This window comes from Coturnix japonica, chromosome 1 (assembly GCF_054131305.1).
Source record: "Coturnix japonica strain WE chromosome 1, WE-NBRP24, whole genome shotgun sequence".
NCBI classification, from domain to species: domain Eukaryota; kingdom Metazoa; phylum Chordata; class Aves; order Galliformes; family Phasianidae; genus Coturnix; species Coturnix japonica.
In genome coordinates, this window is record NC_140663.1 from 160,061,352 (window position 1) to 160,081,940 (window position 20,589).

Here is a 20,589-nt window from a genome sequence, read left to right on the forward strand (position 1 = left end):
AGATGGCTTTGGCCAAATGGTGAAAACCTCCAAGGATAGGAATCCTTTGGCATCTCCAAGCACCCTGCCCAGTGCTGCAGAGCTGTAATCACAGGATCGTGTGGATTAAGCCGGGTAGTTCCTGTCAGTGTAGGAATGGGGCACATGGCGTGCAGCAGTGATGTTGGTGCAGCTGGGTTTGCAGGTACAGGTGGCAGCACTGCTGTGAGATCCTATGCAGAGTTACTGCCCTTCCTATATACCACAGGGTACATTAGAATGAAAGGCAGAGCACAAGTTCTTTTTGCATTTGCTACCAATCAGAAGGAAAATACACTGGGGGAAGTGTGGCAACAGATTGCTCTGAAACAGTTTTATGAGTCCCTGAGTGGCAGTGTGGAGTGAATTTTATTTAGTTACATATATTTTTTTAAGGTCTGTCAGTCAGCTCTAATACTCTTCAGATTCCTAATGTTCATATTCTCCTGCTGTTCCCTTTCCTGCTGTCATTTTTATTTCCCTTTCCCGTGTTCAATTTGTTCTGGGAGTTGAAGAGCCTTCCTCACTCCCAGCAGGGCTCTGCCAGCATTGCTGGGGCAGCACATGTCCCCTGTTTGCTCAGGGTCACCTTGGGTTGAGCCCTGGGTATGAGGAAACCCTGCCTCCACCCTTCTGCCCACACCACTCCATGGGGCTCCAGATGCCTGTGCCATGCTCAGCATGAGCTGAGCTCCCATCATCAGGCTACGCACCTGTCCACTTCACCTCCTGCTCCCCAAGGATGGGCTGACTTCTACCCAAAACTTGCTACTGGATCTAGTGACTTTTGTCTGTGTTCGACACAATGGCTTTGCTGAGGATTCTTTCTCGAGTCCAAAAAGAGATGAATGCCCCATTGAATGTGACTGGCCATTCCTGGTACTTTATTTTAATGGCAGAGAAACACACACTGTCCCTGGCTTTGCAGGTCTTTTTCTAAAATGCTTTCTGCTTGATTTTCCCAGGCACAGTGGAGAGATCAAACCTGGAGCTGATAACCCTGACCTGTACCTGTGTGGCTGCAACACTTTTCTGGCTCCTGCTGACCCTCTTCATTCGCAAACTGAAGAGGGTAAGAGTGGTGATGGGTTCTCCAAGCTCTGCCTGCCTCTCCTTCGTGTTAGGCTACCAGTATTGCTAGGAACACAAAAAATAGGATTTGCTCACTGCCTCACTGCTCTCCATCGTTCCCTGTGCAGTCAGTAGGGAAACCATGACTCACAGGGCTGAGTGTGAGCTGCAGAGCCAGGGCATGGCACCATCGGGGAGCCTGACTCCTGCCAAAGGCATCCCCGTTGCCTTTAGGCCAAGAGAGTTTGGCATCTCAGTGCCTTTGAAGTCTGCAGCTTGTAAGGATGACAGATCTTCAAAGAGCCTGGTGGGGTCTGGTTAATGCATAGTGTCTGGTGCAATTACATCACTTGCAAAGTGATGTTTCACTGAAGCTATTTTGGCAGCTCAGTCTCTGGCACAGATGCTCCTGTATCAGTGTGGTGATGCTGTCTGCCCTTCCTCCTTGTTCAAGTGGTGGCTTAGTGCTCCTTTATGCTGGCAGCCCTTGTCCCCATTACCTGGTGCGATTGTGCACGCTGTGCACTGATGGCTTAATGCAGAAAACCCAATCCTTTGTGGTGCAGAAAGCTCTTGGAGCAATATGTGGGTGCAGATGTGTGCAGAGGTAGTGGGCCAGTGTGGGATAGAAGACCCTTTCCCACACTCCTACACACTGATCTCTGTCTGCCCTCCATTGCTCAGCTGGGTGGTCAGTGGGCATCCTCAGCCCTGCCACTGAGTGTGCTCCAGTGTGAGCTCCCCATGGAAGGTAAAACTACGTTATCTCAACTTGCCCATGATTTAGGTTTCCCACCAAGAACTCTTATTGACAGTTGAGAACACGGGACCCAGTCTGTATGGCAGCAGCCATGCTTCCGCCTTCCTTCTACTGCAAGCTTTTGTAAGGAGAAATGTGTGGGAAGTTTTGCGTGGGGTGAGAAAAACAGAGACTAAAGCTGTGGAGGAACTTTGGAGATAAACTACAAAAAGTGGGACTGGTTCTGTCTGTTCACCAGTAATCATAAAATAATTAGTAGCAGGACTGCAAAGCTATGGGGTGAGCCCTTGGGAAAATCTAAGTTTTAAAAGTAGTGAGGAGATGTGGAATTTTTTGTTCTTGTTTTGGTGGGGGTTTTTTGCTTGTTAGATTGTTAACAGAATAAAATAATTGTTCTTGCTACAGAGCAAGGGATTAAAACTAGATGACAAGTGAAGGCTTCTTTCCAGACAAGCTTTTCCAACAAACATTAGTCAGTGTTTATGGTCTTCTCTGTGTTCCTATTACAAACTCTTTCAATGATTTATGTCTGGAATTAGCTTAAAATCAAGTTTCATATACAAATGATGCGTTCACAGTGGGAAAAAAAAATCTTCTTTGCTCCTTGAGAATTTTCTGAAAGCCTGTCTGTTACAAATGATATACTTAGCACTTCTTCACCATTCCAAATGTAGTTGCAAAGCTCCAGTTGTGCCAGAGCTTTGGTATTCTTTGTGTCTGAACAAAGCAACCTGGAAGTTTGTTGGCACTAGATGATCTTTAAGATCTCTTCCAGCCTATGCTGTTGTATGATTCTATGAAGCTCTCTACACCTTCCCACTCTCCTATTGCTCTTTAGGTTGGGTCCACCCAACAGCTCTTCTAAAGAGATCAGTAGAAGCAGTCAGTAACACACATCACTACCAACAAATGCTGGTTTTTTGGAACACTTCACATGCTTCTTTTTCCATCTCTGTCCCACTTATCCACGTCCCACCCAGGGACAGTGGAGGGTTGGTAGCCGGGCTTTGTGCCACCTGACTTTTGTCCAGACACCATTGTAATCCTCCTTGGGACTAGCTTTGAGATGATGAAAGGCAACTGGAACAGGAGCTGTTAGCTACTGTCATTTTATTCTAGTTACATTTGCAACTAAAGCACACCAAGCCAGCAGTATCTAACAAATGCCTGGAATTTGTGTTAGGAATGTGCTTCCAAGCTGTAGAAGAGGAAAGCTGAAAACCACAGAGGGCAATGAAAAAGTGTAGATATATATATGTGTGTTTGAGCATGTATCTCTGAGCCATTTCCATGTGTTTAGGGAAAGTAACATCAGTGGTCTCAGTCAACAGATTTTCCATAAATTCCAACCCATAGGAAATAAGAGCAAACAGACTTTTTCTCTAGAGATATCAGTGCTTCCTGTGTCAAGAAAAGTCCAGTGGGTTGGAGTGCCAACCTCAGTGCTCTTTAAAGGAAAGTATATTTCAAAGTGGAAATCAATGAACTGCAGAAAACTTTGAGATTAGGCTCAACTTTCCCTTAACATTGGTTTTGTGAAGTGGGTGATATGTTTGTTCAATAGAAATTTTGCTCCTGGAAAATTCACTTCCAATAATGTTTTTGAACGCAGGTAATGATGAGTACCTCCAAATCCCAGTATTTCAGTGAACTTGTAAGAAATGACACCAAAGAAAGGAAAAAATTCTAAATATTTGTAAACAGATTCAGAAATGTATAACATCAGTCCCCTGGTGACCATTCTTGCACAACTTGTAACCACATATGACCTATCTTTGCTGGGCATATGGAAACAATAAACACAGGCAGTTGAACTCCATCTGTTGCATATGGCCACTTTACACAATTGTGAAGGAAAGTTATTTTTAACAGCAATGTTTAGTCATGTGAAGAAAATAATTCTGATTATGCAGAGGGCCTGTGTCGTAACACCATATGTTAATACAGACCCACGTTGATTTCATCGAGGAAGCTGATGTATCACATAGGGGAAAGAGAGAGGAAGGAGTTTCTTTTACATCAAAAAGGCTTGCGATATTGAAATAAACCAAAGATAGTATAACTGAACCCTCAGTTGGTCTGTGAAATGCCATCCCACAGACAGGATTAACCGGGAAGCCTTGATCCAAAGAGGGAGCTGCCAACGTGTGCTGTTCTCCTGTTTCTCATTTTGGAATATTCTTGTTTTGTAGCCTTATTTTTCGGAGACAAAGACGAATCATTACCTGTCGATCATCATGGATCCGGACGAAGTGCCCTTAGATGAGCAATGTGAACGTCTGCCTTACGATGCCAGCAAGTGGGAGATTGCACGGGAACGTCTGAAGCTGGGTAATGTTGGCATTCTGCACATCAGTGTGTGGCTGCTGGGTGAGCTGTGCATGTGACCATGGGTGCTGGATGTAGATTGGACATGCAGCACCAAGTCCTGCAGGTTCCATGCAGAGCACTCCATCCCCTGTGGCTGAATCACAGCAGGCTGTGTTTATTTGACTTCCTTGTTTCTATATTTTGAAGTTTACTGTACATTTCTTCCCTGCTTAAACACTGAGCTGGAAAATGCCTATGCAGAAATGAGTTCTTCTAGCCTTCCCCTCCCAGTTTCTTCCTTTCCTCCTCTCTCCAGCCTACTGTCTCTGTTCTCCCTCTGTGCCGCAGATTTATAGACATTCTTGTCAGTGCACCGTAAAGTGCAGGAATGTGACGTACCAATCCACACACAAGTAAATACCCTCACAAACTCTGAACCTGCAGCTCACTCACCCCAGTGAGAGGCACAGGCTCAAGAGCATTCTGTCCTCCCTGAGCCCAGCCTGGAGCTGGCTGTGAGGCAGGAGGGTTGGGACCAATTGCAGAGCTGAGGAGTCCCTCCAGAAACCACAAGGACTTCAGCAAGAGAGTCAATACTTAAAAAAAATGAGCTGTAAACTTAGCCTGTTGCTATAGTGCTGTTTGTTCCTTCAGGCATTCATCAGATGGGTCTTACAGCTGGGGCAAGAAATTCTTTGCATTCATCTAAAAGCCATGACAAACTCTCCTTGCCCCCTTGGGATCAGGGACCATGGATAATTAAAACATGAGTACAATTAGCATCACACTTAATTCGCCTGATAGAAGGCACAAGGTGACCAGATGTGGATAAGTCATTTATTATTGTCGTACACAATTCTGGGAATGCTGAAACATAACCTTGCGTTGGAGTGCCTTCAGTCTTCAAATAGCTTTCTTACAATGACGGACCAAGATCTTGATGTGCAGACAGCACGATCTCTGCTTTATATGATGCTTTATTTGTGTGTAAATCCCATGGAAAGAATCAAGCAGAAATGGAATGTAAACACCAAGAAAAACCCACATCTTGCAAGGCTGGTGTTTGGAGGCTGGAGGTGAGGAATGATGGCCAGGGAATGAGCTAGAAGTGGAAGAACTGGTGTAAACAAATAAAGAATGCTGACAATGAATGAGAACCAGATTTGGTGAAGCCGGGTATGTGCAGCATGCAAGATTATCTCAGTGCAAACCCTGCTTACATGGCAGCTGGCTCAGCCTTTGAATAACCTTGGCAGTCTCCAAGGATCAGCATCTCATGAGCAAAATATGCTTCTATGTTTTTTTATAAACATTTTTACTTCGAAATGCAACTCCTTCAGCATCGGATACGTGTTTTTCTCTTTCCACCTACTCATCCTCAAAGATATGTGTTTGTTGCAGCAAGTCTCTGCTTTTAGCCCATGTCTCCTTTGCTTTGTATTCCTCCAACACAGACACACAGCCCACATGTGTGGTACAGGGCTTGTGTGACAGGACTCCCCCTTCATCCACAGCAACATATGTTAGAGAAAATACCATATGGCACCACAGAAATCAATATAATTAACATTCCATGTAGATTAGGCTGGCTGAGATCTAAATGTCATCTTTTCATTAGCCAGAAGAATGCTGGTGTTATAAATCACTTTCAGTGTGGTCGGTACGATGCTGCATCAGCATAAGTGCTGATCGTGGGCTCGACACTCCTGATCTCCCAGAGGTCAGACTGCCCCGTTCTGCATGAGGTCAGGCACATGGCTCCCTGAGCCCTGCTCCCACCGTTTCCCAAACCCTGCTGCTCTACCAGGCACACTGCTCCCATCCTCCTTTGTGTGCCAAACCCTTCCCTTCACACAGTGGAGAACAGGGAGCTGCTGACAGTGAAGCCCAGATGGCTCAAACCATGACCAAGGACCTGAGCAATGAGAACAACTTTGAGCTTCTGCTCTTACCCACAGAGCATGGAACTTGAAAGTGCCTTTTGCTGATTCCTCTGGTCTAGCTACTCACACACTTTGATATCTGGAAATCTATTAAAGAACCTTGTGAAGGTGGTATGGAAATGGAAACCTCCTGATCCTAAATTCTTTGACTGAAAGGTCTGTTCATTTCAATGAGTTCTCAGTTCCACCAAGAAACTGAAAAGTCAGCTAGAGAAAATGTAAGGAGAGCACTGAGCTTCTTTGGTCTGTATGCAAATACTGCAGTGCTTTATACCACACAGTGAACCTGGTCACGGTAGCTACTGGAGGGCCAGGACAAGTTGGCCGCTCAGATGGCCATCTTCATATTCTCCTGTTTAATTGCTCTGTTTAATAATTATATAATTACTATGTGACGCAGAAGGGGCTTTTGCAATGACCATCTGTTAGTGTTACATTCATCCTTTATGTAGTGTACATAATAAGCCACAGGGTTTGAACTATGCGGTGGATATTCAGAGCAAGCCTATTCTGTGCTAAGATTTAGCATGATAGCAGAGTAACAAAGAGCAACAAAGAGCAGGTGTTATAACGGTTCCTTATTAAATCATAAATGCTGTTTAGAGAAGGAAGTGTTGTTTCCAGTGGTCATTCTCCTTCCTAAAAGGTTGGCAGCTCTGTGGAGTGTTACAAGACAACCTGTGTGTTTTCCAAGTAGAGACTGCATGGGTTATCTTGATGTGGGAAGTGTTAACAGCAATGGAAACTGGTTGAAGTTCTGGATTAAATGAAGCTACAGTGGGTTTTACATGATCTCAACCTGCAACATCACCTGCTACAACCCATGAACAGTCAGTACATTAAAAATGAACATCAGTTCCCAAGAAAACAGAAGGCCCTGTCTCAACATTTTTTCCCTGATCTTTCTGCTGGATGAAGGAACTGTCTGCAGTAACTGGAACAGAAGTTGGCTGCTGACCTTCAAACCACGCGCTGCTCCACTTGTATTTGTATATGAAATTCAGTGCCTTTCACACACCGAGGCTCACTCTGCAGGTGATTTTCAGCCATGTATATTAAGTTCTTCATGGCTTCTATTTACTGTAAAAAATGCAACACTTTTGCACATTTAAGGGGAAATAAATGCTAGAGGTTTTTTTGCTTTGTGTATTCCACTTCATCTTTCCATTGCTTTAGTAACATATGCTGTTTACTTTCCATTGACTGAGAACTGCAGCTTAGAAATGCTACACATGTAAAAGGCAGCATTCAGTTATTTTAGAACTAGAGGCAATTCTTCCTTCTCCTCTTGTGAGTGTCTGGGAGGGTTTGATTTCTCACAGCTATAGAGTCTCACAAGGTAGACATCCAAGTCAAAGCCACTCAAGCAGCCCCCTTTGAAGTGATTCATCTCTTCTGCATCAGATGCCCATCACAGAGAAAAGGAATTGTCCTGTGAAGATGGCTGTGTGACAGGTGCACGGCTGAGAAATAAATGTGGCCTCAGTGTCACAGCTTTTCCATTGTTATTTTCCTTTATGGAATGCTGGACTTTGTTTTCTGCTCCTTTCCTCTGCTCGACAAGGCCTGCTGCTACATACTGGCTAGACACACCAGCACCTGGATTCTGATGAAGGTGAAGCACAAATGCAGTCTAAATGAGTTGCTTGGCTGTGAGATACTTTGATAATGAATTGACTGACAAGATCTCACTGATCAGAACTGGCTGCGTGAGCACTGTATCAAAGTCAATGCTGCCTGCCCCATACAGCAGTGAGTCATAAGTGGGGCTGTGGAGATCATGAGATCAGCAGTGTGTTTGGACTTGAAAGAAAAGGACCATCAGATTTTACTGCTGGAGAATTTCATTTATGTTTACAGATTTCTTTCAAGGGCCCTTGGGTTATTCTCCTAAGGTCTGCTCAGCATGACAACGATACCATGCCACAAACGTCTGTTCTAGAAGCATCCTACCCACCATGAAACAACCTAACACAGTCTAACAGTGGCAGGACAAGGGACAGTGGCTTTAAACTAGAAGAGGGGAGACTTATGTTAGATGTAAGAGAAAATTCTTCACTCAGAGTGTGGTAAGGCACTGGCACAGATGCCCATGGAAGCTGTGGGTGCCCCCTCCTTGGAGCCCAAGGCCAGGCTGGATGGGGCCCTGGGCAGCCTGAGCAGGGAGTTTTAACCCTACAGTGACTCTGTGTCTGATATGTCTGATTATGTTAAGCAAAGAAAAACAACTGAGAACCAAAACAAACAAACAAACAAAAAAACCCAAACCACCAAACAACACCAAAACAACTTCACGTTATGTTAGGAATATACATGTAGGACGTTGCAAAGAACTTTTCTTTCCAAATCCTTATTTCCCAATTCATTAGCTGGCAAAATTTCTTCTTTATGGGAATGCCTCTCTCCAATCTGTTTTCTTTTCAGGAAAGTCACTCGGACATGGGGCCTTCGGGAAGGTGGTACAAGCGTCTGCTTTTGGAATTAAGAAATCACCAACATGCAGAATTGTTGCTGTGAAAATGCTGAAAGGTACCTCGCTGCCAACCAGGGCTGGAAAAAATGAGGCTCTTTATCATATCATATCTCACTTTTAACATGATTCTGTTGAAAGAAGTATTGTGTGATGCTACCCCCTGCCCCTGGCTGTCTAAAGCATCTAAAATGTGCACGCTCAGTTTCAAGGCTGCCAAGATCTTCCATCCAAGTAGCAGAACTCTGAAATAAAAATGATGTCCACAGTAGAAAAGATAAATTGCCAGGTGGAACAGGAGGAAGTTTTAGGTGCACCAAGAGCCCGATTGTCTGAGTTTTCTAAAGTCTTGTTCCATTACTTAAAGAAGGAATGAAGTGACTCTTATGGGATCAGAGCAGGGAACTACTACTATGTATCCTGCGCTGAGCCATTATGCTGTGTTGACCCTGCACTGAGCACAGTACATGGAACTTAGCTGAGCCATAAGGCATCCACCTTGATGACACTCAGGTGGAAGTTTCCACATAATCCTTGGTCATTAGTTCTGATGATTAATCCTCTCGTTGTTAAAAACAAGTGAATTGTAGCTCATTTGCATCTGCCTGGCTTTAGCTTCTCATTCTAACACTCTCTATTAGTATAGGCCCAGCAGTTTTTCTACATGAAGGCCTTTCTATTAAGGAAAACAGACTGAGCAATTTAAACCTCTGAGTTGCTGAGCAGGTGTGTTCTCTCTGAGACACTTGCAGCTTCATTACATGGTGTTAGGATGCTGTTGCCCAGGTAGGGTGATGGAATTGCCATACACTAGCACTCATCCCAAGGTGAAATCATCTCCATTTTTATCATTGGAGAGGAAAGGACAAAGACTCTAATTAATTTAAAGAGGACACTGGGGAGCCTGTGCAAGGGGCACCTGCTACTGCTAACTCCAGGATTGTCCCCAGAGGGGAAATTTTCAGCTGACAAGGTTACAAACCTCCCTCCTCTCTCTTATCCCATAAGCACAGAAAAGCCTTGTTAGCAATACACAAGGAGCAACTATCTTCCAGTAAGCATGTCTGGGAAATGGGAAGAAACTAAAACTTTGGTCCCTATGAAGAACTTATGCAGTGGAGGGCCAGTAGCTGTTCATGTCACTGGTTTCAGTGGAAGCCTTCAACCTGGGTCAGTATGCGATCTGCCAGCACACAGATACATGAGTTCATCAAATATCTGGCAGTGGCTTGCCACATTCAGCATTTCTTTATGTACATCTACAGCCAAAGCACCAGGGGTACTCCTAGAACAGGTGGGAGCAATGGCAGCTGCAAGAATCCTTCATGGTGGGATTTATGTACGCATGTGCAGAGTAGGTTCTTGTTTCTGAGTTTGTTACTCAAACTCCCTTCGTTGTCAATGATGAGAACAGTTCATCCCATCCTCAGGCAAATCCCACAGTCTGGTGTTCTGAGCACTTGTTTAGTTCTGTTGCCTGTGAACAGAGCCTGTGGTGACTGGGTCCTTTGGGCACTTTTCCCTACCTGAAGATAGGGAAGATCTGTCTCATGCCTTATGTCCTCACCAGATTATCCAGTAACTATGGAGGCATTCATGAGCTTTGTACATGCAGAATTCCCATGAGGTGGGACAGATGAATATTGAGTTACTGATTAGATAATCAGTTTTGTGGGGGTCCACCAAGAAAATCTGCTTCCAAAACGATGTTGAAACCAAGCCCTTTAAGACCCGACTCTGGGTTCTTTTCACCAGACAGTTCTCACTCTTGGCAACATTCAAGTTTTTTAGTCTTCTTGGGTCTATGAAAAATAACACTGTTGGTTTTTTTTTTCCTTGTTTTCTTGCCAAAACAAAATTCTGCAGCAGAATTTTGCTTGGATAGAATGAAAAATTCTGCTCAACACTAAGTAGAAACTTTTATGTTTAGTTGTGAGATTCCTTACATCACTGCTTTTGCTATTAATATTGATCATATCCAGAAAGAGTGAGTTTGTCCACAAAGTTCAACCATTTAAAATGTACGTGTCCAGTCTATGTCAATACTTCAGGCTTGTTGTGTGATCAACAGACTCAGAGGAGCTTCACCAAAAGGTGGTTCATCCCTTCCCTGAACAGGCGATAGCACTGATCAGCCTCTGGTAATACCTTGCTTTACCACTGACTCCTTGGGAAGTCAACTAGTTCAGACTAATATGTAACTGTTAAGTGGCTGAAGTCAGGTCAGTTAAAAAACTACTCTAGATCTCTAGTACTCTTCAAACCTCTTTTTATTTTTTCATTCATTTTTTTTGGCTGCAACTACAAAACATGTGAAAAATTCTTTCATTTCTAAATATATCCAAGTCTACTGGGAGGAAGTTGACTGCTTGACTTTTTTATGGGTTTTATTGCAAGTAAGAGGATGCTTGGCAGGGACGAATAGAAAATAATATTAGCATGTGAAATACATTCAGTAATGAAAGTTATTTCAGTGGAACGTGACAGTAAGTGGTAAAGCTCACTGGGACCAGTTTTTTGCCTTATCACGTTGACCATGTTTTGCATTTACAGAAGGGGCCACAGCGAGTGAGTACAAAGCACTGATGACTGAGCTTAAAATCCTGATCCACATTGGCCATCATCTGAATATTGTGAATTTGCTGGGAGCCTGCACAAAAAATGGAGGTAAAAAATGAGCACTGCACTGAAAATGGTTTGACCGACCTTCCATAGCAGCCATCTGGCCTTGTTGCTTTCCATCCAGAGGTCTAGTTATTAACTTAGAATACTGGAGCTCATCCTCTGCTCGGTGAGAAAAGAGGAGGAGAGAAAGAGATCTCTACCTATTTAATGAAGTGATTATCCTTTTCCCTACTTAAACTCTCTTTGAGTGTTAACAGGAGAAGAGCAAATATTGGACCATGCTGAATAAGGAGCCACTTGTTGGCTTTTATCTCACCCACTCCAGTGCTGTCTCAGGTTAACGTGATCTGAACAGACTGGGAGCAATGGATATCAGCTGTTTGCCCCAAGTGATGAGTCACAAGGGAACAATTGTAAAGTCCTTCATGATAGGAAAATCAAAGAGCCAGTGAGAGTGGTCATTTGTTTTAGATATGTCACCTATTTTAGCTCAGTGATGGTGTGTGGGCTGCTGTGCTCCAATCTGAACTCAAACTGACCAAAGAGGAAACAGAGGGTCCCTCAGGACCCAGGGTCATGACACAGCACTCAAAATTAGGCCCATCCCTACTTTTCACAAACAGTGCTGTTTTTGCTAGCATGTCCAGTGTCCTCCAAACAGCTTTCTTCTTCTTTAGGACACAAGATATCTATGGGCATGAAAGACTATTCATCTTCTCAGAACTAAAACTCTCACATATTACTTTACGGTGTTTAAAATGCACTTCCTTTTTTCCCAGGGCCTCTGATGGTGATTGTTGAATACTGCAAGTACGGGAATTTATCAAACTATCTGAAAAGCAAGAGGAATTTTTTCAGCCCCACCAAGGTGAGGTGGCATATGCCTCAGGTTCATCATGCCCAGCACGACAGCAGTGCAGATATCAGCCTCTGCACTGGTCTCCTTAGCCTGTCTGATACCAAAGGAGAGAAACTGCTTTTGGGTGCAGTTCACCTGACCTGCTTTAAATGTTTGATGCAGGATGTAATGCATTAAGAAAGGGCTCATTTCTTCACATTGCCTATGCAGGGAGCCTGCTGTGATTAATGTGGACAGAGCCATCTCCAGTGGGAGGAAGTGAATCCTATCCAAAGTGTCCCCACATGCTCTCACCCCTCTGCTGACAAACCCATTCCTGCTGAGCATGGGGTCACTTTGGAGGCTCGTGTCAGTGAAGCTGAAGGAAGTGGTTTTGCCCACTGATTCCAGCGCTGCTGGGAACACAAACAAGATAATGCCATTTAGAGCCAATGTTCCAAGACATCCTAATGTTCAGAGATTTGACAATAATCTTCTTATTGTGTGAGGAGCAGGGCTACCCAGAGGAAAAGAGATTAAAGTCTTGTCCTCACATCTCACAAGCACTCTGAATCAAATCTGCTGCCTGTTTCTTATTACAAACCTGAACCTAAATGTGCCAACTACATCCCTGACTGTACATCCAGCCAAATCCCCCAGAGGATTAAAAGATCTGAGGTGGCATTTAGGAACATGACTCCAGAGCTGCAGTGCTCAAAATCCTTTTTCAGCCTTGCCAAGAGCTCAGAGGCATCTTATTACTTTTCACAAAGGTCCTGTGAATGCAGTGGTAGAGCATGCTGAGGAGTAACCATCTCCAAAGGGATTTGGCTGAGCCTCTGTTCCAAAGGGGGATGGAGCATGGCAGGGGAGAGAGATGGCCATGGAGGAGCCTGGCCATGCAGCCAGAGTGCTCTCCAGATCACAAAGAAAGCATTCTCCAAGCGGTGTTTTGTGTCTTCCATTAAATTGTCACTGACTGCTGCATGAAAACATTAGGTGAAAGAAATAGAGAACAGCCAGTCACTTCCTTCAGCAGCTGTATTTCAAGTACTTTTTCTTCTTGTTGGAAACCTGGGCTTACAGCCCTGTGCCAAACACTGCTTAGAGGCAAGTGCCTTCTGCAGCCTGAGAGTAAAAGCCAACACTAGTTTGGCGGGGCTGGAACAGCTGCGCTTATGGCCACTTCTTCTCAACTCAACCACCCGTGCCCCTTGTCTCCAAGTGGAAGAGAAAGGTCCTTCCAGATGTCCTCAGGCTGAGAAGAGCCGCAGTCCGGAGCATGTATCCACCCACAAGCTTTGCAAAGCCCCACCACATGGCGCTGGGTCCCTACCCCAAGGGGAGATGGGACCACACGTGCCACGGGTGAGCATCTTGTGGTGCTCTCCTACTCCTCTGATGTTGTACCTCTTCTCTGCCTGTTTGAAGGACCCCACTCTGCAAGGAGAGCTGATGAAAGACAAAAAGGGTATCGAGCCAGTGGAGGGCAAGAAACAGAGACTGGCCAGTGTTACCAGCAGTGAGAGCTTTGCGAGCTCTGGGTTTCAGGAAGATAAAAGTCTGAGCGATGTGGAGAAGGACGAGGAGGGTAGGTATTAATTCCTTCCTGTCCCTACATGGTCTGTGATATTTTTACAACATACTGTGCATCCCTGAAATTTTTTTCCTCATTTATCACCCTAATAAACATCCGTGGGAGACACTCACAGGGTCATGTCCAGAGGGTACAAGATTTAAAAAAAGATTATTTCCAGGGTTACTAAATCTGACAGGAAAATGTGTGATTGTTACTTCTGACTGCTCCTTATCTTTGGGGAAAACGCCGAGTGTGGGGTATAAAGCAAGCACTATTTTTGTTGCCAGTGACAGTGGGCTGACCTTCAAATACGACTCTATGAAGACTGAATTTATAAGAGCAGTTTTATCAGTAGGAGAGGGGAAAAATAACCTCCTCAAGAGCGATCTTTGCAACAAACTCTTTTCTACCTGTGCAGATGCTGCTGAGCTCTACAAGCTGCCCCTCACTATGGAGGACCTGATTTCATACAGCTTCCAAGTGGCCAGGGGCATGGAGTTCCTCTCCTCCAGAAAGGTGAGCTTTGCCCCGGGGACTTTTCCCTGCGGAAGGATGGGATGTAGAGGTGAAATCACATCTACGTTTCAGAGACACCTTCCTTGGGAGAGGTCCCAAAGGAAGAGCCGTTTTCCTCTCAACATTATAAATATAACCATGTGTTTATCCAAGTCTCCATAGTCCATAAACACAGGATCATGGCAGGAGGCAGTGGGTCAAGCTCATTCATTCAGAGATGATCTTCCAGGTGTGATTTTTTTTCCTCAATTTGAACACACATCATATAGGAGCCCCAGATAAATCTTTGCTTTCCTTGCGAACATCAATAGGCTTAAAAATATTTGACTTTCACAGAATCAAAGAATTCTTCCAAACTTTCCAAGCTTTCTGGACTTGGGAAATCTCTTCCTTTTCCCCAAAAGAACTGTCACTGTTTGCATCCATTTCATGTAACTATGGTTGACTTCCTTAAAAAAAAAAAAAAAAGACATTAACTTGATCTCTCAAATACTATTATTTTTAAAAAGGATATGGGAGACAGTCAGGAAATTTGTGGGCAGGATTAAGGAAATGCAGCCTGATTGTGAAACTGTTTTATTATAGTGCATTCATCGTGACCTGGCAGCCAGAAACATCCTTTTATCTGAGAACAATGTAGTGAAGATCTGTGATTTTGGCCTCGCAAGAGATATTTATAAGAATCCTGATTATGTGAGAAAAGGAGATGTAAGTCAAGATGCTGTTTCTTTACCCGAATGTTTATAACACCATTTCAAACTGTCCACCAGAGCATTCTGAAGATGTTCGCATTTCCTGAACTTACAAGAGCTTGAAAGCTATCACAGCTTTTATGTGAATGTGATGTGTCATATATCAGAAAGTAGGTCTATCCTCAAGCAGAATGCTCTGACACTGCAACTAGCACACGGCCCTTGTTTGATAATACTTCAGACATTTTCTGATGTTTGTCTCCTGGATGGCTCTTCAGTGTGATTCCTGTACCCAGTAACTTTCCTTCAAGGAAACCAGTCCCTCCAAAACAAGGCTCTCCTCCTGAATGTCTCACCCACCTGCCAGCTGTACCCTCATTTGGATGTAGCTTTCAAATGTGACAGCGCTATGTATTAGCTGCAAAACTTTATTCACGTGGCTTGAGGACTGCTCAGGAGACGCTCACGGGCTGGGCTGAGGGGCTCCGTGGGCTGCTGGTGCAATACCTGAATACTTTCCCAAGAACATCTCCAACACAGAGTGATTTGTCTTTGGCCACAGGGTTCTCTCCCCTGTCTTTAGGATGCCCATAAGGAAATCCCACAGGTTCCTGTTTGAATAGTGGTTATTTACATGACAATATATAGTTTATTCATCTATGATTAAATTCCTTAAGTCTCTGAAAATAACAGTCAGGTTTGTCCACTTCATTCCAGGCTCGACTTCCTCTCAAGTGGATGGCTCCAGAATCCATCTTTGATAAAATCTACAACACCAAAAGTGATGTGTGGTCCTATGGGGTGTTGCTGTGGGAGATATTTTCCTTGGGTATGTTAAACCTGCTCCTGGGATCGAGAGGGGGCCAGGAAGAGGTCTGCTGTCAGAGCCAGACCTGTGTGTCACCTCAGCCATGGGTTTTAATAAGGAAAAACCTAAACCAGACAAAGATGGGGAGCAGGCAGAGAGAACTGTGCACATCATGCCTCTGAGAAATGAAAATGTTTGTGCCTGTAAGGGCATCAGTAAGCAAGTGAACAAGACGTAATGGCCTTAAGTCACTCCATGGGAGGTTCAGGCTGCACATTAGCAAAGATTTCTTCGCAGAAAGAGTGGTGAGGCATTGGAATAGGCTGCCCAGGGAGCTGGTGTTCCACCATCCCTGGAGGTACGAGTGTGGCATTGAAGGACATGGTTAGTGGGCATGGAAGGGATGGATTGGTGGTTGGAGTAGATGATCTTATTGGTCTTCTCCAACCCTAATGATTTTATGTTTCCAAGAGAGCTGACTTGACAGGCTGAAAGCCATAAAGGTTAGCATGACTATCAGAGTACATCTCTTTCTGCCATGTTCAAAACCCAGGTTTCTCTCACTTCTCTCTAAACGCATTAGACCTGCACATGGTGGAAAGGGTCAAACACAGTGTCATGAAGATGCTGAAGGGCCTGGAGCATCTCTCTTGAGAGGACAGACTGAAAGAGTTGAGACTGCTCAGCCAAGAGAAGAGAATCTCCTCAATGCCCATAGATACATAGAACCCATTGCCAGCCTGAAGCCCTGGCCCTGCACAGCAGCCTCCCCAGGAGCATGCATCCACACAGATGCTGCAGGATGAGCTGGAGCGTGCAGTGTAACATTAACATCCAAGGAGACTTTCTTCTTCATTCTTTCTTCTTTTTTTCCCCATGCTGAAAATAGAAGATGATACAAAACACATACTGCAAGGGAATAACAATGGCCTTCATAACAGAAGAATCTTAATTGGGTTTAAAACAGAGACTGACAAATGAGGAGAACAGCAGAGGAAATAATAGGATACAATTAGCAGGACAAACAATCATTTATTACTTTAAATACACGTTGCTGGTTTGCCTGCCAACTAGTGTCGTTTTACAGTCAGCTGCACAATACCTGCTGCTTTGTCCTAAAAGCCCCAGCTCCTGGAACCTGCTGACTGGCTCTCAGAGAGGGCTTTTTTTTTATTTCCCCTTTTCCTGATGCTGTCTTATCTCCAGGAAAGAGAAAAATAAAATACCAGCAGCAGCATCAGGCTGTACCTTAAAACCACAGAAAGAAGGGAAGCAAAGCAAGTGTGCAGTCATCTGATTTTAAGCCTTGATTTTAGTACTTTCAAGGTAGTTTTGAGCATTTGGGGTTTGTTAACTAACTAAAATCTGGGGTGATCCAAAGCACAGAGAGATCAGATTTATTTTTTCCTAAGGGATTCCTCTCAAGACAAATTCATGTTTATTTTCCTGAATTCAGGTCAGGTGAACACCACCAATAGCCCTGGGTTTGACCCTGCTACCCTGCAAGAAGCAGGGGTTGGAGCATCATCATCAGTGCTTCTTCATCATTATTCTCCATGCTCTGAACCCTGCTGGCAGTTGCTGCACACTCAAGGGCTTGAGTGCCAATGCAGGGATGGGGACTGCTGCTTGCATGTCATATGCCAGGAGAGCTGAGTCTTGTGTGCAGAGGCAATTCCCCACCTAACTCAATGGATGGATGGATGGATGGATGGATGGATTGATGGATGGATGGATGGATGGATGGATGGATGGATGGATGGATGGGGATGGTTGGATGGAAGGATATGGATGGATAAATGAATACAATCATGGATGATCCTCTTTTCCCACTGTTGCCCCAGGTGCCTCTCCATACCCTGGAGTCCAAATAGATGAGGACTTCTGCAGCAAACTAAAGGAAGGCACAAGGATGCGGGCCCCAGAGCAAGCCACTGAGGAGATGTAAGATGCCTTTTTCTACTTGCCCTGCATCCCTCCACCCTCTAGGGCCGCCTTGCAACATTAATAATGTATAATCTTCTCCAAAAAAGCACTCCACAAAAACATACAGGAAATTAATGGCCTCATATCTCCTTGTTGCCCTGGACATCTTGGCCCTCCCATGGGGCAGGGTTGGCAAACAGCACAATGAACCTATTAGGGCCACTCATGGTGGGCTGTGAGCCCAAGGCCAGGGGTCCACAGTGACCATGCAAAGGCAGGGTCAGTGCCCTGGCGCCCATTCTCTTGTGCAGTCAGCATGCATGCAGCCTCGTCTCGCCTGAGCAGAAGAAGGAAGGTCACCCATTCCCATCCAGGTTTAGCACTTACTGACGTGCGCACAGATAAGTGCTGGAGGAATGTGACATTAGGAACATTTTCTGAACTTCGGAAGCAGCAGTAGAGGCTTCCTTGCAAACACGCCACTGGTGAGGGTCCACCCTTTCCTGGAGCCACTGTCTGATGGCAGAGGAAGGTGACGGGGACTGTAGACTCCCAGCCAGGCTCAGCCTCCCTCAGCTCCTGCTGCCGGCTGCTGCCACACAGCATTCCTGGAGACTAGGGATCAGCTGAGGCCCCAGGTCTGCAGCCCCCCAGCAGGGAGTGTCCTGCCCTCATCTGCTCCCATGAGGCTGAACTGCAGCACATTAAACACACACCTCATGGGGTATATCACATAGGAGCATAAATATCCAGGGTATTTTGCCCGCCAGGCATGTTCTCAGTGCCTTTCTGGGTGTTGCATCATGACTCAAAATAGCAACACATGCCAAAAAATAGTTCTGGGAGCAGCAAAAGGATGCAAGCCAGCCACATCTATCTGGAAGCATGAACCATTGGCTGATTTTATTATCCCAGTGACAGTGCTCTTCCACATATTTTATTGCAGGAAGGAAAGCTTCGCTCAGCCAATACAAGGAAGTGACACATTCATATAAGTCATCTAAGGATGCCTTAACTTAAACATTGCCAGTTAATAGGTGTTTTATTCAAAGGTTTAATGCTTAATTAGGGATAGAGAAAAGAAAGTATGACTACTGGGCTACGTTATTCAGTTGACGAGGTCTTCCTGGTGTCCTGTGGGAAGAAATCCATTGTCTCTTTTTTTGGAAAGCTCACTCTTAGTAAAATGCCCTGGTAAGTGATGGACAGTGCCTTCATAAAATCTCACGGGCTCAGGAGTTAACTCTGTCAATGTAAAGCTATTGAAGCCTGCGCTGCCTTGCATCAAGAGGAGCCCTAACCCTCCATATGCTCCTTTTACCCTCACAGCTACCAAATCATGCTGGACTGCTGGCGGAGCAACCCCAATGACAGGCCACGGTTCTCGGAGCTGGTGAAGCAGCTGGGTGACCTGCTGCAGGCCAGTGTGCAACAGGTACATGGGAGCCCATGAGATGCCACCTTGCCTGTGTCCATGAGGGTAACACTGCCCTTTCCTGTCCCCTTTCAGGAAGGCAAGGACTACATCCCACTCAACACCATCTTTGCAACTGAAAGTGGGTTTCCCCCAGTGTCTGATCCTTTGTGCAATGAGAAGTTTCCTGCTCCAAGCCCAAACTGCAGAAGCACAGAAAGAGTCAGGTGAGATCCACAGTGTTTGGGTGGTCTGTTGGGTGTTGCAGCTTGCTGCACAGCACGGGTAGGCCCTGACTGGGAGAAATCCCTGGACACAGCCTGAGCTTCCAGCCATCTGGGCAGCCCTGGGGTCTCCTTTTGCAAACCACCACAGTGGCTGCTAATCAAATAGAGAAAGAAACACCAAAAAAAAAAAACCAGCAGTTCCTGCTTAGGCACTTCACACTCTCACCCAAAGTTGTTCTCTTTTTGTTCAACAGATACATAAATACTTTCAAAATAAAGCCACCCCAGCACATAAAGACATTTGAAGAGCTCCCCATCAAGAAAACACTTGTATTTAACGTAAGCGACTCTTGGAAAAACTATTAGCAACTGATTTCTTCTTATTTGCATGGCAGATTCATACAAAGATGATCAAGGAGTTGTGCAGCTTTGCAAGCTTTACTGACAAGAGATGCAGAATCAGCTCTGTTTGCAGCAAGCACTCCCTGCCCAATCTGAGCTGGCAGGTGGCAGCAGCCCTTCCTTGGTCCCACAGGCATGGGACCACTGCTTAAAATCCTTTGGATCTGTATTTCCATTTGAATATTAGTGCAAAAGTTAAGACTTCGGGGTTATGCTTCCTCTATAGGTTGCCGGAATGAACAAATCCTAGTGTCAGGCTGACAAGCTGGGGCCGTGTCTATTGACAGGACATGTGCACGGTGCTGCTCGGGTGAGTGGGTAGTTCTAGTAAGTCAGGCAATATATATGTTTTACAGTGGGAGGTAGAAAAGGCTTGAGATGCTCTCATGGCTGATATGGTGGCTGGCCAGACCCTCACCTTGCTTTTAGGCACCTTTCTTTTATCACTCTACATCTGCATTAACAGCACGTGTATGTGTTCACTGCATCCTACAATGAGAACAGTTTGGAAAAGAAACAAGAAAACCTACTAAATAGGAATCAAGCCAGGCAGCTTTTTACAGCTAACAACTAATAGGTTTCTGTTTTCTTTAAGGACTACCAAGCAGACAGTGGGATGGTGCTGGCCTCAGAAGAACTGAAACGCTTTACATGGACAGGCAGCAAGCAGAAGTGGACACTCTTTGGGTCTGTATTTTATACTCCCTTTTGCTTTACGTTTGAGGTCAGAGGAGGGACTCAATGTCCTTGTGCTGAATCAGGCTTAACGAAAGCAGCTGTGGTGTGCCCAGGCCCTGCCAATGCTCCTTGCTAAGATGTCATCAGAACCAGAGGATGATTGCAGTGGAAAGGGCCATCTGGACATGACCTGGCCAAACCCCTGCCTAAGCATTTGGGTCAGGAGTCAATCAACTCCCACAGCCTTTCCTCCTCAGAGAGGCAAATAGCCCTCAGCCCCTTCCATGCCCATTGCCCTGAGGACCGGTTAGC

At 45.0% G+C, this 20,589-nt stretch overlaps 1 protein-coding gene across 2 annotated transcripts in view; it reads left to right on the forward strand.

The window, feature by feature from the left end:
* Positions 1–20,589, forward strand: part of FLT1 (fms related receptor tyrosine kinase 1) — a 102,245-nt gene that overhangs the window by 72,686 nt on the left and 8,970 nt on the right. Inside the window, exons 16-29 of one of the 2 annotated variants that reach the window (XM_015852074.2) lie at positions 984–1,090; positions 4,042–4,180; positions 8,527–8,631; positions 11,126–11,239; positions 11,977–12,065; positions 13,467–13,626; positions 14,033–14,130; positions 14,716–14,838; positions 15,540–15,651; positions 17,475–17,574; positions 18,886–18,991; positions 19,067–19,197; positions 19,452–19,536; positions 20,195–20,286. In XM_015852074.2, coding sequence (XP_015707560.2) covers positions 984–1,090; positions 4,042–4,180; positions 8,527–8,631; positions 11,126–11,239; positions 11,977–12,065; positions 13,467–13,626; positions 14,033–14,130; positions 14,716–14,838; positions 15,540–15,651; positions 17,475–17,574; positions 18,886–18,991; positions 19,067–19,197; positions 19,452–19,536; positions 20,195–20,286 — 1,561 coding nt within the window. The remainder of the gene's footprint in view (positions 1–983; positions 1,091–4,041; positions 4,181–8,526; positions 8,632–11,125; positions 11,240–11,976; positions 12,066–13,466; positions 13,627–14,032; positions 14,131–14,715; positions 14,839–15,539; positions 15,652–17,474; positions 17,575–18,885; positions 18,992–19,066; positions 19,198–19,451; positions 19,537–20,194; positions 20,287–20,589) is intronic. The other variant, XM_085536309.1, reaches the window with a different exon arrangement.